The following is a 15,633-nucleotide window of genomic DNA, read 5'->3' on the forward strand; positions in this document are numbered from 1 at the left end:
AGTGTAGACAAGCCCTAAACTGGTTTATAAATTGGTACAACTTTTCTAAGGGCTTGTCTACCCTTGAAAGTTAACTTGGACTAAGGTAGGGTGTGAATTTAAAGTCTAATAGCTAGTCCTGAATAACCGTGTGTAGATAAACCCTTGCTCTGGTGCATGTCCCACGTGGCTGGGAGCTCCTTAAGCCACAGCACACAGAATTTCACTGGTTTAACTTAAAGTGTGATTTTAAATTGAGTTAAACCACTGTGGAGGGTCTTTTTTCGGTTTAAACCAGGCTCATTTCAATTTCAAGTCAGTCAGCTAGGAACAGCTTTTGTTTCAACTGAAATAACCTGCTCTTAAATGGAAATAAGCGTGTCCATGCAGAGGTTTGCTCTGGTTTAAATAAGCCAGTGCAAGTTTGTGCATAGAGAGGCCTCACATTCAATGGTGAGGTCCGCGCTTTATAAGTGCTTGACTGATTGTGTATGCACTGCATACACAGCCACCCAGCGGAGATTAACTAGCCCAGCGTGCACTGCCGTGGATTCTTTGGCGCAGTCTGTTCTTTGGTGGTTTAGAATATCCTGGTTGGGCACGTGAAGGGATGTTGCCAGGCCATTGCAACTGGAACGAAGAGACACACGGTTCCCATTCCGCTCCTTCCCCAAAGCTGAACGTTAATTCCATGCCATGATTTTTAATTCATTCGGTTGGCAAGTCATAGAACTAAGAAGTTGATTTCTAAAGCGATCGCTGTAGGCTTTGATAGCATCCCTGGAAGAAGACTCTGACTGCCTTAGCTGGCGGATCCCCAGTTGTCCTACTTGCTTAGCCCAGAAAGAAAGTAAGGATCCAGAGAGCTCAGCTACCCGCTACTTGAATATACATAAAACAAAAGTACTTACCACAGAAATGTTAGTGTTGTTTGGTGCCAGCGGAGCTGAAGCATTGAACAATGTTGTATTCACTGCAGAAAAGGAGTTTGTTATTAAGGTTTTATATATATAAAACAAATAGTCAAATTCAATCCAGCATGGAAATCCTGTTTAAGCTGAGCAGACCCTGCTGGCTTGAACCAGTAACCGCCCTTCCATTCCCAGGAGAGAGCAAAAAACTCTGTGTTCAGTTCCCAGCAAGGGTTACCTAGTGTCCCACACAGCTGTGGGCCATTTAGACAGCTCTGTCTACATGGAAGGGAAAGAATGTAATGAAGTCTAGGATAAGCACATTATTACAGACCTGTTGGAAAGGGAGGGGGATGGGACCCAGGAGTGAAACCAGCATGAAGGGAAGAACACAGATTTTGGGAGCTAGAATGTAAACTCTGGTTCTAATTCCAGCAGCGACTTCTCCCGGATTAATATAGTGTGTGGCCTTCCATTTAGACCAGAAAATGACCCCTCGAGGGCCTCATTAGCAACTTGCCAGGAGCCCCAGAGATGCATTTCATTGTAAGAAAATGGAACAGATTGCATCTTACTTCATTATCCGAGGACGGGCGGCCCATGGAGACTACAGGTCCCATGGTGCAACACGTCATCTTAGGTCACGTGACCTCAGACTCAGCTCCCATGCATCTTGGGATTTGTGGTGTCAGTGGGCTTCCCCTTCACTTTAAATGACCACATTTGGTCCATGGACCACATTTGGCTGCAACCTAGGCCACTGTCAGAAGTGTTGCCTCTCAGCCTAAAGAAAAGAGTGGCCATATAAAAGAACCCGTTTTGGTTTTCTGGGTAGCTCCCAGGGAGATATATCAATGGGAGCCCCCCCGCCCCCCCGAATCAAATCAAGCAATGCCCCCTGCCATCCATTAGGAGACCTCTTCCAGCTCCCTGAATGCCCCCTCAGTTGTTCATTGTGTTCTTTGCCATTATAACATACAGTTGTGCTTACCACCAATTCAGAGAACGTATGACGCAGATGGGGTCCCTTCTTCAAAGCCTTCACTTTTCTGGATGTGGTATGGGGAGGGGATCATAGTTTGAAAGTTAATATGTCCATCTGAAAGAATTGCCATTCTTGGGGGAGAGGGCGCTGGAGAGAACCCAATGTCTCTTTCTCCTGGAGGGGGGGCTTACCCTCATTCTTAGAGGGTCACTCCTTCTGCAAGAACTTTGTGGCTTTTGGAGAGATCCACTGGGGACCACCTTTTTAGAAACAAGTTGGGAAAAAAAGAAACCCTTCTCTCTCCAGAAGCTGCGTTTGCTCAACAGGTCACCCCTCGTCTAGGGCAAATTTCTTCCATTGCCATCCTGGATTCTCTCTGCAAGAAAGAGGCTTCCCTCTCTAACCCCACCCAGCCATTTTCAAGGAGAAAATGGATGGAGAGACTTGGACCTCTTGCACTTGGAAACCCGAATAAAGAAAAACAAAACCACAGCACTAAGGATGGTACTTAGAGCACTTCTCTGGCGCCTTCTGTTGGAGGATTTTGAAGTGCTTAATTAAGCGACAATATCCTTGGTATGTGGGTATTATTCCACCCACTGTATAGATGGAAACTGAAGGACCGAGAGTTTAGGTGACTTTCCTAAGGAGGCAGAATGACTCAGAAGTAGAAACTGAACACGAGCTGGGAATTTCTGTTGTAAGCAACACCCATTGCCTGCTTAAAGAATACCCTGCAGAAGGATAAACTTACTGAAAAAAACCCTATGCATATTTACATGCGTTTTGAACCTAATTGTTTCACTGCTGCAGATGAACTTGTTAAAGTCATGAGGTTTCTTTTGGCAGGCATGGATTCATTATGGGAGCTGTAGTCTCCATGAGCCACCCATCCAGTTAACAATTCTTCATATATGTTAAAGGTTGTTATAAAGAGGGCAGCGATCAATTGTTCTCCATGACCACTGCAGGCAGAACCAAGAGTAATGGGCTTAATCTGCAGCAAAGGAGATTTAGATTAGATAGTAGAAAAAAATGTTTAACTATAAGGAGAGTTAGGCCCTGGAATAGGCTTCCAAGGGAGGTCGTGGAATCCCAGTCAGTGGAGGTCTTTAAGAACAGGTTAGACAAACACCTGTCAGAGATGGTCTAAAGTTGACTTGGTCCTGTCTCAGCTCAAGGGACTGGACCAGATGACCTCTTGAGATCCCTTCCAGCCCAACATTTCTATAATTCTGAAGGTGGCAAAACACATAACATCTAATGTCCTGCCTCAAGATGCTGTCATTCCTTTCCCCGATGAACTACACAGGATAATTAATGAAGGAGAAGTGATTGCTGGATTAGAATCAGAGCCCTTGGTGCTATCAAAACAATACTCCACCACCAGAGAAAAGGAAGGGAAAACTGAACTAATGTGACTTTTGGTTTGATTAACTCCAGACTTTACAATGTTAAAGGTTTCTTTCGATAACCTTTAGCTTTTCCAGAACCAGACATATTTGCGATTTCTACTGCTTTAAATTGTTCATTGCCCATCTTAAAGAACACTGTAGCATTGGCTGTATTTTTATGAGAAGGCCCATAAAAGTGCTTTACACAAATGGATATATTGGACTCGAGATAAAAGTAGGAGACATTAAAAAAATAAAAATAAAACAAAAGGGTAAGAGTATCAAATATTAAATAATTTTAATATTTATAAAGTGATACTCACTTGAGATTGAAAGCAGCCAAATAGATGTGTGCAGCAGAGACAAATATGGTACAAATCAGTTACAATAGTCAAAAATCAGAACTAACTAACAAAAATAAATAAAAGGACCAAAAGGAGATTAACACACACTCAATATCTGGAAGAGTGAAATGTCCAAATCTGACACCACTTTATTAGATGCCCAGAGCAACACGGGTGAAAGAACAAGTTTAAGTGTGGCTGCTGTTGGGAGGAGACTGAGGGTTTACAGCGTAGAAAAACTTCTAGAGAAGAATGGTGTTTCCATGTGGACTTTGGGGTTGCGTGTAACACAGGAGATACGTGTGGTTTTGGTTTGCTCAGCTGTTTTAAGTCACTTAAAATACATTTTATTATTAAATTAACTCAATGATGGTAAAAGATGCCAGCTTGACAGCTCTGGAGACTGAAATCCTTTGTCTGTCCAAAGAAGAGATACTGCATGGATGAAAAGAAGGCTAGTTGTCCACACAGACTTCGCCAACATGCCTCAAACTTTGTCCTGAAGGGACTGCCACTGGGAGTGAGAGTAATTCAGTCTCTGTAGGCTAGATCATGTTGTTTAGAGACACAGTCCAAAGGCAACAAGTGCCCTGTGACTCCCACGCGCTTCTGTATAGTTCACCTGTCACTACACCCCTATATGGGTTTGAGTTCAAAGGAAGCTATTACTACAGGAGACCATCCTGCTAAAAAGAATATTATGATGAAGCCAAAAACAAACATTATTTGGTGCTAATGTCCTCAGAAATCAGACAGTTGATTTAGTTCCCTCTAGTTCAAACCTGGATCCTAGATGGTGTTCACAGGAGACACATGTGAAATGTGTGGGTAGGTCTCAGAGCAGTTTGTGGGAACCCACTAACCCACCATTACAACTGGTTGTAATAGATGGGCGGTCTCAGAGGTCAAATGAGACATGGAGACTATGCTAGCAAATCATCCCTAGAGATGAAGGGCCTGATTCTGTTCTCACACTGATTTTAAACCAATGTAACTCCATGCTTGGAGTTTTTCCCAGTCAGAACCGAGGTTGCATGGGGGAAGCCTGCACTGCCACACTCGTCTTTTGGAGGACTAGTGGATTTCAGCTTGCACAGCTGTTGCCTCTGTCTACGGATGCCTTCCATTTGGGTATTGCTCAGCAATGTACGAAAAAGAAAGTGTTAGCAAATTTCTGCAGAAAGGTGTGTGTATGTGCAACATTTAATCAAATTGGAAAAGTTCACCATCGTTTGGGGAATATTTTTGGGGTAACTTTGCACATACGATAGTCCATTTCTTTTTTAAAACGGCCCGTGTCTCCCTCTGCATTGCACCAGACAGAGATAGGGAAATCTGAAGAGAGGGCCCTCTTCTATATTTAATGCTTCAAAAGGTCACTCAGGCTGTGCCCACGCAGGGGAAGCACTTTTTCAGACCCTACTATCACTAGCAGACCTGTGGTCACTGAGTGGGAAGTGCTGTTTCAGAAAAGAAGACTCAAAGGGTCAAATTCTACTCTGAGGGAGGGCCTGATCCTGCACCACCGCTGGTTTCTACAGCATCAGGTCCTTACATCACTTTAAATGAGAATCACTCCACTGAAGTCTGTGGAGTGACTCTAGATATGCAGTGACTTCACCAAGAACAGAATTTGATCCCCTAGCAGCAAGAAATTGCAGCCTCTCTAGTCAAGAGTTTTAAAACGTGGGAAGATTTAAGAAAAGCGATTAAAGATAGACCTGGAAAAGAAAGAGTTAGAATTTCTAAGCCAGTTTAAGAGGCTTGATTTTCCTCCCAAACAAATAGGCAACATTTTTGCGAAGACAGCCAATTTTTCAATCTCAGGAAAAACTCAATTTTCACTGAAAAAAAGGCTAAATAATCTAACCGTTTATGCAGACTGAAATTTAAGAGGCACTTTCAAGATTAAATTAATATATTTTTTTAAAAATCTCTTCTGATTAAAACTGGAATATAAAAAATTAATTTACTTTTCATTATTCATAAATTTTATTTGCATGGATTCAACTCAGTTTAGACTCAGTGAAAGTAGACTGCTCAGTTTCAGTGTATGTATGTTCAGTTTCACTTTCTGGCTCATTTGCACTAGGATGATGATGTTATATTTGAGTTTCTAAAAGTGTAGGATGATGATATTTAAAAAGTGTGTGTGTGTGTGCGTGCGCGTGAAATCAACGCAAATTTCTCCTGTTTTCCTCGAAATGTAAGTGTCCTGAAAATCTTTCTATTCGTATTAGTTGTGGTTCTTTCAAACAAAATCCAAACCTTTTGCCTTAAAATATTTGGCAGTTTCTCCAAACAGGAAGGGAATTCACTGAGATCTGCATGAGAGAGCTGGCTGGAAAATGAAGGGGTTTTCCTGCAGAAAATTCTGACTCTTCATAAAAAAAACCCCCTGATTTCCCCCATTTTTGGCAACTGAAAACTAATAAAATGTTGGCCAAAAAGTTGAAATTTTTTTTGTTTATCAAGACTTTAGTTTTCCAATGAGAAACTGAAATTTTTCAAGAAACAGACCCATTCTGGTAAAATGTTCATTTTTGGGTCAAAAATCCAGTTTTTCCAATAGACAAAAGTTCAGATAGAAATTTCTCAAACCAGCCCGGATGGATGATTCTGAAGGGAAAAAATTGGAGATGGTATGTGAGCTAGTGGTTGCACTAACTGTAGTAGCTAGCAGGACTTGGAATGGGCAGTAAAAATACATATAGTCATATATATATATATATATATATATATTATTTCTAAATCAACGAAAGGACATAGACTTGTAAGGGGGCTGGTTTCCTTCTCTAGCTTCCTCTGTCTCTCTGTCTGCATTCCATATGGTTGTGTCATGTACTCCGTGTTCTGCCGGAGAATTCCTGGCAGACAGCAGCCGTCAATATTTTGACATGCATCTTTCAGGATGGCACTGTACATATCACTGAGGTGACCTCACCAATTGCACGTTAACAGGAACAGGTTTCCAATCATATTAAACTGTAAATTCCAAGTCAGAAAATATTTTGTTTTTCAAAAAGAAAAGAGCTGCTGTTTTCTGTCCACATTTAGAGAATATGAAGGTACGTGTCAGCAAGGCAGCAAAAGGAAATTGCCCGTAGGACTCAAAGAAGCAGGCGAAGTCCCCACTCTGCTGCAAACGGGACATGCACACCCCAGATCTGATCCAAACTTAGCTCCTCCCCTTCCTGGAGTCTGTCTTTACTGTTATCTTATAACAACCAAACATAAATCTCTTAAGCTTTCTGTAAGGTTGTTCCTATAGTTTTTACCCTAGAGGACCACACACTGTCTCAGGCCCTAGTTCTTTTTGCCCCTCTAATACTGTAAGTGGGAACTAACAGGATCCCATCTGACAGTATGAGGTGTCAGAAACAGCTCTGCATCTTAACGCACCTGCAGATCCCTGCATGCCTGTGCGCCTTCCTGGAACCTGCCACTGTATTACAGCTCTATTTGACTTTTAATATATACTGCGGAAATGTCCCTTGCCCTCTCTCATCAGCTGCCTTGACTCTATCTGATACATCATGTATATCATGGAGAAACCTAACTCCAGTGATGCTCATGCACCAAGTATATTACCCTTGAAGTGTCAATGTTTTATTAAGTAAACTGAGCAATGGGCCCATGCACACACATAGCGCTTCCGTGGGAGAGCTAAGAATAGTACCCAAAAGTCCTAGCTCCGAGTTCCCTGCTCTAACCACTACCCCAAGCTCCAACACCAATGCTCCAATGGCATGCTCGTACTTCAAAGCACACTGCTGCATTATACCACTGCAAAAAGGATACACGTGAATCAAGTGAGAACAGAACACCACTGATTACCGCCTGGCAAGGAAACAATCCAGCGGGTTTCTGCAGAACTTGGACTGAATGCAATTGTGTGTCGGAAGAGGAATTTTTCTATTTCCTCTGAAGCATCTAATAAAGGATGCTAGAGATAGGATGCTAGAGACCTGGGTCGATGGACAATTGTTCTGTCTGGTATATGGGCATTCCTATGTTTCTACAAAAAAGGGGAAGAATGCTTATGCTGACAGCAGGTCTTTCTGAAAGGTTACTTGCTACTGATGTAGGAAAAAGCTTCAACAAACCAATATTTAACACGAGCAAAGCCAGCTAAAAGCTTCAGTGGTAGCATTTACTGCTCAGCAGATTTAATATTCGGATCAGACCAGTTTACCAACTTTGGCCAAGACATTTTAGAACACACTGTAGGAAACAAGCCAGCACTGGCTGAGGATATGGAAAGGTAGCCCCGTCAGTCACTAGTTTCTATGATTTTACAAGAATAAAGATGGCAAAGGACCAAACAAACCAAACTGTGCACAAATGCTCAGTGATGCACTTCAGTGCAGATAGATTTCGAGATGGGATATTACTTTTTTCCTCAGTCAGCTCAAAGGTGCAAACTGAAGTTCCAACAAGGCAACTTTGGCAGGATGAGCACAAGAAGCGAAACAGACACTGCAATGCAGAGCAGGGTGCTGCCAACATGAGAAAACACAATAATGACACCACTGAAGAATTCCAAGAGTCCATTCACTTTTTCTGGTCTTTGCTGAGGGCTTATCTCCACTACCGCTTAAGTCGATATAAGTGACGTCACTCAGGTATGTGAAAAAGCCACCCCTCTGAGCGACGTAACTCGACTTAAAGTGGTGTGCACACTGCACTAGATCAGCGGGAGACGCTCTCCTGCTGATATAGCTTCCCCTTCTCGTTGAGGTGGAGTAATGTCGTCGACAGGAAAGTGCTCTCCTGTTGCCACGGTGCGTCTTCGCCAGATGCACTCCAGCAGTGCAGCTGGGCCGATGGAGTGTGGTAGTGTAGATTAGCCCTGAATGAACTGTTGGTGAAAAAAAAAACTTAGAGATGCTTCCAGACCAAAACAACCCTGGAAGAACTTGCAGCAGTCAGTAGCATGTTTCTGCCTGCTCAGCTTCAGAGGAAACAAATATAGTCCCTAAGAATCTCCAGATATGGGGAACGTGAGTGGAGAGTCCTATATCGATTTAAGCCTCTACCAAGCATTCTAGCTGAATTCAGCAGAACACTTAAACAGGTGCTTAACTTTAAACATCTGCATAGTTTCATCAACTTCAGTCAGGCTACTTGTGTGCTTAACTTTAAGCGCATCTTAAGACTTTCACTGGATAAGGCCCAAGTGCTCAGCCCTTGCAGGGTCAAGCCCTTAGTTTAGAGATGAATGGCTGCAAGGTTGTTATAATGTGACACTCTTCGTAAGAAGAAAAAGAAAAGACATGAGGCTGGTGGCACAGTCAATGGTTTCACAAGTGAAATCGTGACATCATGGTACAGCATCACAACCCAGTGTCCTCCTGTTAAGATGATACGTCAACATGTGACATAAAAAGCTTGCTAAAAATAGTGATGCGGCTGCACCAATGTGTATTGGACCCAGAAGCTTCGCAGACCTAGCTAGAGTACAGCTAGTCCAGAAGTACACCTACTGGAGCTGCAAATCACACCCCAGGCTGCTGTGTAGACGTACCCACTGTGTCACAATGAGATGATGCAATATGCTCAGTCTAGGTATCCGTAACTGTGCTCATCAGCATGGTCTCTGAGCTGGAGGTGACACTGTACACAGTGTTGTGGTTTTTCAGTAGCACAAATGCCAATTGTTGATAACCATGAGTCAAGAAAAGAAACCAAAAAATGTGACAGATGTTACTTCTAGCATATCAGATAAGCAGCTAAACATGTAATGAAGTGCAATCAGATAGATGTCTATGGAGGTTATTTGGCATGCCAGTACTTATTTCTATTTCCAAAGTGTGTGTTGTCGTACCTTTCTACCTTCTCCTTCCATAGTTATTTTAAAATCTCCCAGAGCATTTTTCTCCCCTTAAATAAATCAGCAATTTTGAGGGAAAACGTTTCCTGATAACATTACAATAAATGACTCTGTTCTCTTCTGAGTGCTAGTAGTACTTTTGCGCTTCTGTGTAGTGTAATCTGAATTCTGGAGAATTTGGAAATTAACTTCCAAGAGCAAATATGAATATTGAGGATGAAATGAAAATAAAAAGCTGTTTGGGTTGGTTTTGGTGTGATAGAAATGAGCCTGAATTACAGCCTTCTTCAATACAGCCATTGGCAGAGAATGGGTACATCTTGGCTCTGGAAAAAGTTTGGTTTCCTGTCACCCAATGTCGTTTTGCTTTAATTGCCCTATCCCTTTGTATCTTTGCGGTGGTAGAAATCAGCACAATACTGGACGAAGCTGTTAAAAATCAGAACAAAAACCCCCACCCCCAACTCTGAGACAGACGCATTTCTAGAAAAGGACCAAGGGGTGAACCAGTCAAAAGGGTTGTGGAAACCTCGTGAATGTCCCACTGGAAGTCCTGTCACTGAGCACACTTAAAACTGGAGATGATAAAGCCTTTCAAGAATATACTCTTGGGAACAATCCAGCATTGGCTGGAAGTTGGATCTAACAAGTCTTCTCCATCCCTAATTCCTATGGTTTTAGGTCTGGCCATCTATAGAGGAGGTATTTTGCTACACGACCTCAGTGACCGGGGATGGGCTGGTCTGCCAAGGAGATTTTTTTTTTTTTATTAATTTTTTGCTCCCTTTTGGGAGCACTGCTCTAGGGAACCAGAGTAGAGAACATATTGCTGGTGGGGAGATCACTCCCCAAATCCCCGTTGGACAGAGACCATACTTTGTGGGATGACACTGTAATCCACCCAGAGATACTGTGACCATAGGTGAACGGGCACTGCCATCCTAACTGCTCTATTGTGGGGAGGAGGGGTGAAACTCTATCCAGGAATGTCCTTTGAAAGTGCAGCTGACCAAGATTTAATAATCTTATTGTCAGGAGATCTCAAAAGCACTTTACAAAGCAGGTCAGTATCATTTCCCCCATTTTTACAGATGGGGAAACTGAGGCACAGAGACTTGTCCAAGTTCACCCAGCAGGCCAGTGACAGAGCTGGGAAGAGAATCTAGGTCTCTTAAGTTCCAGTCCAGTGTTCTAACAACTAGGCAGCACTGCTTCCATTTAAAACAAGCTGCTGGAGTAAATCACCAAATGAAGCTCATGCAGCAAAGGCTACCCGCCCTTCCACCAGGTCGCAATTTGCAAGGACCAATCAGGAAGCTGTGCAGCACTCTCTCTCAAGAACTGGACCTCAGCATGACAGCTGCGTGGTTCAAGCAAATCGGCAATTTCAAAGTAAAATTCCCAACAGGGAATAGGACTTGGACTCACCTGGGTCAGGAGCAATGCACTCGCATTTGTACATGGTCACGTAGTCTGGTTTGAAGTCTGCATTGATAGGGTAATACTTAAAGGCGCCGATCATCTTCTTGATAGCATCATAGATGAATATAAAGCTGATGAGGGTGGAGAACCCCTCCTCAGTGAAGCGTGTGATGTACTTTATAATGAAGCTGGCGTCTGTAGCCACCAGGATAAGGCACTGTAGGGCAGAGTGTAAGCCGATCCACAGACGGAACTCCATGTAGTCTATGCTGTTGCCTCTGGAATTGTGCACAACAGAAGGTCAGAACAAAACAACAGCTCTGCTCAGGAAAGAGAGATACGGGAACTGAGGGCTCATGGAAAGTGTCACCGTATCTGATCTCCAGTGAAAGGAAGAGCCCGCCCCCCACAGGGGCCCTTTCACACCAATGATAATGGCCACCTTCTTGGGAAAAGAAACCAGAGTCTGTGTACTTATATGGCCTCCATTTCCATCCTCATCTATCCTTGAAACACCCCTGTGAAATAGGGTAATGCTGGTATCCCCAACTCAGAGGGGGAACTGAAGCACAGAGACTACGTGACTCGCCCAAGGTCACACAAGAAGTCTGTGGCAGAACAGGGAATTGAACCTAGGCCTCCAAAGTCCCAGTCTAGTGCCCTAATCACTGGCTCATCCTTCCTGTCTAGCTCTGTGAGGTACAAATAAGAGGCACAGGGATGGGGATGGAATCAAAGGAGCAATAGAAGAACCCCAGTAGGGGACACCAAGCAGAGAACGCCAGACAGGGTCTCTGCTCACCAAGGGAGTCATTCACAGGACAGGTCTGGCACGAGTTTCCTCACTCTGCCCTGCCAACGTGCCCCTAACCAGCGCAGCGGCTGCCACTGACAAGGGTCAGAGGTGACTCAGTCTCCATGGCCCATCCAGTCTTCGGCCATCGGGCTGAGACTGCCAAGACTGGGCCGGGGAGCGCTGGGCACCCTGTTAAGTCTCCTGGATCGATTGCTGATGCCCTGCCCAGTAAGCAAACCCGCTGGGGGAGCTCTCCCAGCAGCCGCCAAGGAGTAGAGAGAACTGTGGAGAAGCCAGGGAGAAGACGGCGGAGCTCCCTCTGTCTCCTGAGCACCTGCTTCAAGCTCCTGTTCTCACTGGGAGACCTGCAGAGCTGTGGAGAAGGCTCTCTAGGCCTCTTCTCTATGGTAGACCCACCTGGAATGCTGCCCACCACCATAATGACATGGCTAGAGGGACGCTATGTAGGCCTCAACAGTGACTGAACCTGCCCTGCTCTTGTGCCTCTGCCCCCTTTGGTGTTACCGCTGTGAGGGCCGCTATTCTGAGCGAGTTCCACCTACTTGCTGAAGTCGAAGAGTAGCTTTTCGAAGATGAGGATGGGCCCTGTGCTACTGAGGATAATGAGCGGCTGCCCGGCAAAGAAGCAGAACAGGGAGCCCGCCATCGCTGTGCCGAGGAAGCTCTCCATGACCCCCTTTGGGAAGAGAAACAATGTGAGGAGACAGTCAGACACGTGCCCTGGGTTGCACCAGAGGAGTCGTGCTGAGGGGAGGTCTAATCACAGAGCGTGGCTGCAGAACACATTCGCGCCAGTTCTCCTGCACGTTCTTCCCGGCCTGTGTCTCACTGGAATCAGGCAGCACAAGAATCCCCACTTCGTTCCTCAAAACACGGGTCAGCGCTTTGGGGCTGATACTAAGCCAAATGGGCGTTGGTGAATTACCACACTTAGCACAGGTGCCGTGCGACACACAGGCAGGGCAAACGCTGGCAGAAGCAATGATTTCATTACAGATTCGTATCACTGTGAGGTATCTGTGGGACTTGGACGTGGCGGTTTGGAGTCTGCAATCCCTCAAGTCTCCCCCTCAGGCTGAGTGACAGTTATGTCCATGTCTTAGCTAGGAATGGCTTTTCACACCACAGACCGCAGTGGAGTGGAAATCTCTCCCAGCCACAGGGCAGGGGTATTTACCTACCACATTAGGGAGGAGAACTGGCTGCAGCGCCAAAGGAACATGGCCTGCTGCATAGGGGTTATAGCCACCTGCTGTGAATCCTGCTACCTGCCACATGTGTAGCAAGGGGCAGAAGCTGCAACGTCTCACCATGCAGCACAGCTAAGGTACGTGCCAACAAAAGCCACCCTGCAAACATCGGGGCATCTGCGTCCAAACTTTTTGGCTGGGGTCCAGCTCTAATAATCCTTCGGAGGAGGAGGAGAGCTCCCCGGGCAGCTCTTTGGTTTACCTGGTAGTTGTCTGTAGCATCACCAAGCAGCCCCCCAAATGTTATGGCATTTGTGATGCAGCCCAGGTAAATGAAGAGGATGGCGGAGATAGACTGGATATGAAAGCCTTCGTAGAAATCACTGGGGAACCAGGGCAACTTCCTCTTGATATCCAAATACAGGCCGCCGCAAAACCTGGGGGAGACACGCAGAAGGGTCCCAGATGTGGCAATCCCATGAGCTCTGAGTGGAACTAGGCCATTTAGGATTATTATTTGCATTGTCATAAAGCCTGGGAGCCCCAGTCATGGCTCGGGACCGCGCTGCACTAGGTATTGTATAAATAGGGTGACCAGATGTCCCGATTTTATAGGGACAGTTGCGATTTTTGGGTCTTTTTCTTATATAGGATCCTATTACCCCCCAACCTGCTGTCCTGATTTTTCACACTTGCTGTTTGGTCACCCTAGGTATAAATGCATAACAAGGATGCGGCCCTGTCCCGAAGAGTTCACGAGGGTGTTTTATACCCTGTGATAGCAGGGGGTGACTGCAGTTTATGCAGACCTACCCGAGGCTGGCTTTAATCAAGCTTTAGTGGATTAGCCTCACAAGTAAGTACCCACAGTTCCAGGCGGGCTTGGAGTACTGGGTACTGGAGCTGGTGTTGCTCCAGCTCTCTTGGTCCAGTTGCTGTGCTAGCTTGATTAAAGCTCGCTCAGGTACGGCTACAAAAGCTGCAAACACATCCTGTGATTGCAGTATAGACATACCTTAAGTATGAGAGAACAGGTGAATGCAACGAACGGATGAGGAGGGCACAAGTAACCAATGAGGCCCAGGTAATCCGTACGCATCAGGGATTGCGTTCTAAGGCATGGATGTTTCTGTGGCACATGCCGACCCCAAGGCGGAATCTAGCCTGACACTTGCTCCTACTTTTCCTGGAAGCGTTTAGCCAGGAGACTAGGTCAAGCAAATTTTGCTTCTTGGCATTCAGCTGCAAGCATAAGCAATTGTGCATACATGTGAGCCCTTGGGTGGGCAACTCCCCATTGTGCACCCTCAAAAGCACTTTTGCACCAATACCCATCGTGCTGGCCTTCACCTTTGTAAGGATCTGTGTAAAACAAAGCATGACTGAGGCCTCATGGACACTTGGGGGGAGGGCAGTTTGGGAGGCGAGGACTAGGACCATTATCACCACTGGGGGCGTTGGGGAGTGTGCAGGGAGGGGGCAGAGGTGCTTGTATCTGGGGTGGGGAGGGGAATTTCATTTATCCTTGAAGGGGAAGGGAAGATGCCAGGCCAGAAGGTGGAGGAGGTTGTAGGAGAGGGCTGACAGCATATTGCCCCAAAGCACAGGACCCAGGCTGGCACCATGTGGCACTCTCACCAGTGCACTGCACAATGTTTCAGGGGCTGAGGCTCTGCTTACCTGCCCGTCCAGACAAGCTCTTCCCCAACTTCATGCACAGCTGGCATTTCTCCGTCGTCACTGCCACTGCCGCCCCCTCCACCTCCGCCGCCGCCGCCCCCTCCTGCCGCTCCTCCCGCGGTGCCGTTCATCTGCCCTGCTTCGTTCAGCGAGAACACTGATTTCCTGAGAGATGTTGGGGGCATGATTGGAACGACAGCGCTTCAGCAGCATCTCCCCTCACCCCAGGAAGGACTCAAAGCACTTTGCAACCAGTGGGAGTTTAGCCTCCCTGCCCCCCTGAGGTGTTGGTCATTCTTAATTCCCCTTTGTAGACGGGATAATCGAGTCACATGGAGGTGAAGCAACTTCTCCAAGGTCACACGGAGAATCAGGACTTCCAGGAGTCTTGACTCCCAAGAGCCCGGCTGTACACACAGGGCCTCCCTTTAGCACAGTTGTGTCTGGGGCAGCATTTTGATTTTTGGTTGGATTTGCCTTTAGGATAATCTAGGTCTTCCAATAGTAAGTAAAAACACCTAGCTCTCCTAGAGCATGTTTTATCTAATCACAAAGCACTTCACTGGATCATCTCTATTTTATAGATGGGGAAACTGAGGCACATCAATTTGGCCAAGGTCACCCAACACACCAGTGGCAGAGCCAGGAATAGATCCCAGGCCTCCTAAGCCCCAGTCCAGTGCTCTGGACACTGGGCCAGACTGGAGGGCTCTGCCTGTTTATTGCAGAGTGAAGTACAGAATGACTTGACTCTGTGATTGCGGATGAGGCAGACAGATTTTTGCACAACCTGGTCTAGTCTACACAAAAGCCAAGGGTTGTGTAGGAGCCTTGAGTTTTATACCAGCTACCACGTGCTTGTTATTTCTTTTAACGGTATAGATCATTACCCTATTGTTATTTATCAATTTACACAGAACCTCCACAAGCCTCACAGTCACCTTAGAAGATTATAGATGATATGTATAGAAATTGCTTCCACTGACCCACAAGCAGCCCTTGTACCGCTGCCAGCCACATTGTATCAACGGCCAGCACAAGAGGTGAGGAATGGTGCATATTGCAGAATCACAAAGCC

At 45.7% G+C, this 15,633-nt stretch overlaps 1 protein-coding gene across 1 annotated transcript in view; it reads right to left on the reverse strand.

The window, feature by feature from the left end:
- The window catches only part of SLC4A5 (solute carrier family 4 member 5), a 118,619-nt gene that overhangs the window by 28,738 nt on the left and 74,248 nt on the right, over positions 1 to 15,633 (reverse strand). Inside the window, exons 11-15 of the mRNA XM_034761732.1 lie at positions 14,556 to 14,720; positions 13,138 to 13,312; positions 12,228 to 12,361; positions 10,875 to 11,146; positions 891 to 952 (exon numbers count right to left, since the gene is read on the reverse strand). Of these exons, the coding sequence (XP_034617623.1) occupies positions 891 to 952; positions 10,875 to 11,146; positions 12,228 to 12,361; positions 13,138 to 13,312; positions 14,556 to 14,720 (808 nt within the window). The remainder of the gene's footprint in view (positions 1 to 890; positions 953 to 10,874; positions 11,147 to 12,227; positions 12,362 to 13,137; positions 13,313 to 14,555; positions 14,721 to 15,633) is intronic.

Source organism: Trachemys scripta, chromosome 2, assembly GCF_013100865.1.
Source record: "Trachemys scripta elegans isolate TJP31775 chromosome 2, CAS_Tse_1.0, whole genome shotgun sequence".
NCBI lineage: Eukaryota > Metazoa > Chordata > Testudines > Emydidae > Trachemys > Trachemys scripta.